The 5,718-nt window shown below is 49.3% G+C and overlaps 1 protein-coding gene across 1 annotated transcript in view; it reads right to left on the bottom strand.

Annotated features, from left to right (window-relative positions):
- Positions 1 to 1,310: 1,310 nt before the first annotated feature.
- flt1 (fms related receptor tyrosine kinase 1) overlaps positions 1,311 to 5,718 on the bottom strand; it is a gene marked incomplete at both ends in the record, with an annotated part of 37,206 nt that continues 32,798 nt past the window's right edge. Inside the window, 7 exon segments of the mRNA XM_084152104.1 lie at positions 1,311 to 1,396; positions 3,114 to 3,359; positions 3,546 to 3,650; positions 4,165 to 4,273; positions 4,349 to 4,429; positions 4,431 to 4,474; positions 5,533 to 5,664. Coding sequence (XP_084008230.1) covers positions 1,311 to 1,396; positions 3,114 to 3,359; positions 3,546 to 3,650; positions 4,165 to 4,273; positions 4,349 to 4,429; positions 4,431 to 4,474; positions 5,533 to 5,664 — 803 coding nt within the window.

The raw sequence follows: 5,718 nt of genomic DNA, 5'->3' as shown, positions 1-5,718 counted from the left end.
TCACGTCAGGGCCAGGCAGGTGTGTGTCCTCACGTCGGGGCCAGGCAGGTGTGTGTCCTCACGTCGGGGCCAGGCAGGTGTGTGTCCTCACGTCAGGGCCAGGCAGGTGTGTGTCCTCACGTCGGGGCCAGGCAGGTGTGTGTCCTCACGTCAGGGCCAGGCAGGTGTGTCCTCACGTCAGGGCCAGGCAGGTGTGTCCTCACGTCAGGGCCAGGCAGGTGTGTCCTCACGTCAGGGCCAGGCAGGTGTGTGTCCTCACGTCAGGGCCAGGCAGGTGTGTCCTCACGTCAGGGCCAGGCAGGTGTGTGTCCTCACGTCAAGGCCAGGCAGGTGTGTGTCCTCACGTCAGGGCCAGGCAGGTGTGTGTCCTCACGTCGGGGCCAGGCAGGTGTGTCCCCTCACGTCGGGGCCAGGCAGGTGTGTGTCCTCACGTCGGGGCCAGGCAGGTGTGTGTCCTCACGTCGGGGCCAGGCAGGTGTGTGTCCTCACGCCGGGGCCAGGCAGGTGTGTGTCCTCACGCCGGGGCCAGGCAGGTGTGTGTCCTCACGTCAGGGCCAGGCAGGTGTGTGTCCTCACGTCAGGGCCAGGCAGGTTGTGTCCTCACGTCAGGGCCAGGCAGGTGTGTGTCCTCACGTCGGGGCCAGGCAGGTGTGTGTCCTCACGTCAGGGCCAGGCAGGTGTGTGTCCTCACGTCGGGGCCAGGCAGGTGTGTGTCCTCACGTCGGGGCCAGGCAGGTGTGTGTCCTCACGTCAGGGCCAGGCAGGTGTGTGTCCTCACGTCGGGGCCAGGCAGGTGTGTGTCCTCACGTCAGGGCCAGGCAGGTGTGTCCTCACGTCAGGGCCAGGCAGGTGTGTCCTCACGTCAGGGCCAGGCAGGTGTGTCCTCACGTCAGGGTCAGGCAGGTGTGTGTCCTCACGTCAGGGCCAGGCAGGTCCTTGCATGGCAGCTCCTCAAAGGTCCTGAGTGTTGCTGTGCTCCTGGTGTTCATGTAGCTGGAACAGACCACCTACACAATGAAAACATGACCAACTACAACCCATTGGACTCTACCTACTGTTACTAGCCGTACCGCAGGCTGGTGAGTGTGTGTGCCCAGGGGAATGTAGTCCTTCCCATCCTTATCACACACAAACAGCTGTGTGAATGAGTGAGTGTGTATCTGTTACATGCTGAGCCCGGGCCTCCAGCAGGTCTCACAGTGTTTCCAGTAGGCCAGTGGGGCGGTCTGAGGGGTTAGCCTCCCAGCACGCCAACATGGTGCAGTAACTACAGACATATACACACCAGTTATACTCAAGCCATAGTCTCTCTATGAGTAGAGGAACTCCATGCCTTGAGCCACCTGGAACCTGTAGGAGATGAGATCCTCCAGGAGCAGAGGAGACTTGGAGACACCTGGAGTGAGAGAGAGCGAGAGAGTGAAAGTTGGGATTAGTGTTTTGGTAGTACTAATGGTCAATATAGAGTGATAGTTGACTTAAAGTTCTAATGCAGTGTGTTATCCCACTGGTTGAATCAACGTTGTTTCCACGTCATTTCAACCCCCAAAATCTATGGGATGACGTTGAATCAACGTGGAAAACTGATTGGATTTGCAAAAAGTCAGCAACATAAAGGCATTTCGTATTTAACCTAAATCCAATGATATGGTGACATTTTTAGTTGATTTCATGTTGAATTCACGTCAGTTGACAACTCAACCAAATGTAAATCTAGCATAGTCTAGTGTGTTTAGTGGTGTAAGCTAGAGTTCAGTGTGTACAGGTATGGAACTGAACTGATTCTACAAACACACTGAGTGTTTACATGAATCATACAGGACTAGATACTCAGAACAACAGTCGCTCTTGCTCTTATTACAGATAATACCACAGAACATAAATTGAGTGCAGAAGTGAGTCTATGTGTTTGCGTGCTTGAGGTTTAATTTAGTAGATCCATAAGAGGAAATAAGAGGTGGATGTGAGATAGGTCTGTTAGTGTGACACTGATGCACTTCACAGCATAAAAATATACACTGAGTAGACAAAACATTAAGAACACCTGCTCTTTCCATGACATAGACTGACCAAGTGAATCCAGGTGAAAGCTATGATCCCTTATTGATGTCACTTGTTAAATCCACTTCAATCAGTGTAGTTGAAGGGGAGGAGACAGGTTAAAGAAGGATTTTTAAGCCTTGAGACAACTGAAACATGGATTGTGTATGTGTGCCATTCAGAGGATGAATGGGCAAGACAAACTATTTAAGTGCCTTTGAACCGGGTATGGTAGTAGGTGCCAGGCGCACCGGTTTGTGTCAAGAACTGCAACGCTGCTGGTTTTTCACGCTCAACAGTTTCCCGTGTGTATCAAGAATGGTCCACCACCCAAAGGCTATCCAGCCAATTTGACACAACTTTGGGAAGCATTGGAGTCAACATGGGCCAGCATCCCTGTGGAACGCATTTGACACCTTGTAGAGTCCATGCCCCGATGAATTGAGGCTGTTCTGAGGGCAAGGGGGGGGGGGGGGTATACTCAGTGTAGACAGGATGTCTTATCAATGGAGACCTTCCCAAGTGTTTCCCCTATATTCATGCAAAATTGTTGCCACCGTTGCAACAATTCCGAGATGCCCTTTTAAATGGATAGTCGTTGGTTCAATGGCTGGAAGTCTATGGGAACAGCTAGCATTGCGCTAACCCTAGTAGCAATGCACCCCTCCGTTACCCTTTCCACCACTGCTGAAAAAAATCCAATGGGAAACACTGCTTTACCCAAAGCTCACGGCCCTGGGACGAAACTCCTCCCTGTGCAACTGAGTTCTGGACTTCCTGACGGGCCGCCCCCAGGTGGTGAAGGTAGACAACATTACCTCCTCGAAGATCAAGAAGATCATCAGGGACCCCAGCCACCCGAACCATGGCCTGTTCTCCCCGTTTCCATCACTCAGACGTGGGCAGTATAGGAGCAACATGGCAAAAACTGTAAGACTAGCCAATAGCTTCTGCCCCTAGACCATCAGGCTGCTGAATTGCCACCACTAGTCAACTACCTAATCCCCCTGTCCCCTCCCCCCTGCTACTCCCCCTATGGACATTTCCCACCGAGTATCTGTCTGTCTGCCTACCTGCCTGACTGCCTGCTTGTCTGCCTGCCTGTCTGTCTGAACTCACACTGTTGAGCAGGAACATGTCTCTCTTGCTCTTCAGGTAGGTGGGGAGGTTTCCATGCCTACAGCACTCCACTATGACCATCAGAGGCCCTGCCTTGATGCAGGCTCCCAGCAGGTTGACCACATTCAGGTGGTGACTGATGTGGTTCAGGATTGTCAGTTCTGTCATCAGAGCCTTGTGCTCACTGGGAGTAGCCCCCTCTGGTGGACAGCAAACAGGACAGCATATTATAAATACACCACATGCCTCAGTCATTACGGTAGGAAAGTACAGTCATGTTATATTCTATTCAGTTCTATTCTGTATTACTCTACTCTATTCTGAATGGTCATCATTTGTTCTTAGATATCATGACTGAGGTATAATGAACATAAGGAAGCATGTACCTTTGAGCATCTTGACAGCCACAGTCCTGCAGCCTGTAGAGTTGTCGATGCCAAAGGCGGACACCTGCGTGACCTTTCCAAAGGCCTCACGGCCCAGAGGTTTCTCTGGAAGGCTACAGAGACAGAATCAAAACACAATCTCCTTAGCTATTTGTTTCTCAAATGGTGGGTTGGAACCCAAAGGTGTGTCGTGGTTTAACACCGGGCAGTGGCAGTCTGGCAGAGTCAGAGTTTTGTTAAATCTTTAGGGTCATGAGAAAGCTCAAAAGGCTTTAGGTGGAAACCACCTAGATGTTATAAAGTTCAGTTGAAATTCAACAAGACTTTATTAAAACGACATGTTCTGTATATCCAATAAGCCCGATGAGTCAAACTCAGATCACACCCAAGCCAGACCTGATTAGTTACAGTAAACACAGCTCCCACCCACACAACACAGATAACGCTGATTACAGGGGGCCCTCTTAGTCATCTCTGATGCAGATAAGATTGTTATGAGAAAGTGATCTTATCTATCTTCAATCTTAATAATCTCCTCTTACACAGGGAGTTCCTAGAAAGTCTGTAACCAATCACTACACAGTGTACCAGGTCGGTAACCAATGGTGTAAAGGTATACCCAGTTTGAGGCGGTCTCTGGGGAACTCCCATTGGCCGGGGTCATACTGTAGTCTATCACACTGCTCCTCCAGAGGCCCCTCCTCCTGGTCCAGGATGATTGACAGGTACTCTGCCTTGCCAGAGAGAAATTGATTTATAATGTACTTTCAAAAATAAGACAGATAGTTAAGCAATTTTATACACTCTAGTCTACTCCATTTGTGTCTCACCTGTTTGAGTTTATGTATGAAGAGAGTGAGCAGCAGACAGGTACAGGTGGAACCCGAGACAGGTACAGGTGAGAGTAGATATCTCCAGAGACAGGCCCTCTGATGAGTATACACACAGACAGAAAGAGAGAGAGAGAGAGAGAGAGAGAGAGAGAGAGAGAGAGAGAGAGAGAGAGAGAGAGAGAGAGAGAGAGAGAGAGAGAGAGAGAGAAGAGAGAGAGAGAGAGAGAGAGAGAGAGAGAGAGAGAGAGAGAGAGAGAAAGAGAGAAGAGGGCATGATTGAAATTAATGGAAGGATTTACCCATTTTTAGAACTATAGAAAAAGAACCCTAGAGATTAACAAGGCTCTCTTGGGATACTTTTGAAAAGCATAATTCCCTCCTCCCTTGCTTCAAGTAAAATCAATGATCTGACATTTATTTCACCTATGCTCTGCAGTTCTCCACCCTCCCAAATGAGGGTGCTATCCTCTCACTGTGCCACTCCCTCTCTGTCTGTCCCAGCCTCTGATCAGGGTGGAAACGACCCAACAGGCTCAAACACAAACAGCCCTCCTCCTAATTCATCTTGGTGTTTTTTTGGAAGATAGTAGAAAATAGCCCCAGTTTACGGGCAGCAGAGTGGGGCGCTTCCGAAAGGAAATCAAAAAGGGAGACAGCTTCCTTCCTGACTTATCAGAACACAACAACACTCAGCCACTCCTCTCCATGGTCAGGCTAGGGAGCATCTGCTGCTACTGCCCAGGGAAGGGCCCTCCAAACGGGGGTGATGACATTGTGGACTAGCCTCTACTGGAAGGGCTTGGTCATGTACCCAAGGCATCTAAAGGAGGAACTGAACTGTGATATAAACCTCCAAAATGTGTTCTGGGAAAATCTATCAAGACTAAGACCAAGTAAACAGTATGCAGTGTTGTCTTCATACTGTATCTCACCCTGTTAGCTGAAGATTTACTCTTCACCGTTGTTATAATATATAATAATTAGATTACTGTAATATGTATACATTTAATAATCTAATGGTAGCTATCACAACAATGTGTCCACAGACATAAAAATGCCCATATATAGAAGAACCCATCTTGGATGGTTATAGAAAGAGAGAAGAGAGAGAGTTGAATGTATTCCAGAGTTACTATTGGTAAGCGGATCCTTACTGTGAACCCAGATGTAGGCGGAGCCCACAGCAGAGTCTCTCTCATTGGTAGACTGGCAGGTGTACAGACCCTGTTCCTCCACTGTGATTCGGTCAATGTGGAGGGTCCCACCTCCTGGTGCTATGACGATACCTGCTCATGAGAAACAGAACCTGTCACATGTCATTTTACAACACTAACTTCAGA

This window comes from Coregonus lavaretus (genome assembly GCF_964263955.1).
Source record: "Coregonus lavaretus genome assembly, chromosome: 34".
Taxonomy (NCBI): domain Eukaryota; kingdom Metazoa; phylum Chordata; class Actinopteri; order Salmoniformes; family Salmonidae; genus Coregonus; species Coregonus lavaretus.
The sequence above is the reverse complement of the archived record's forward strand: the minus strand, read 5'-3'. Positions and strand labels throughout refer to the sequence as shown.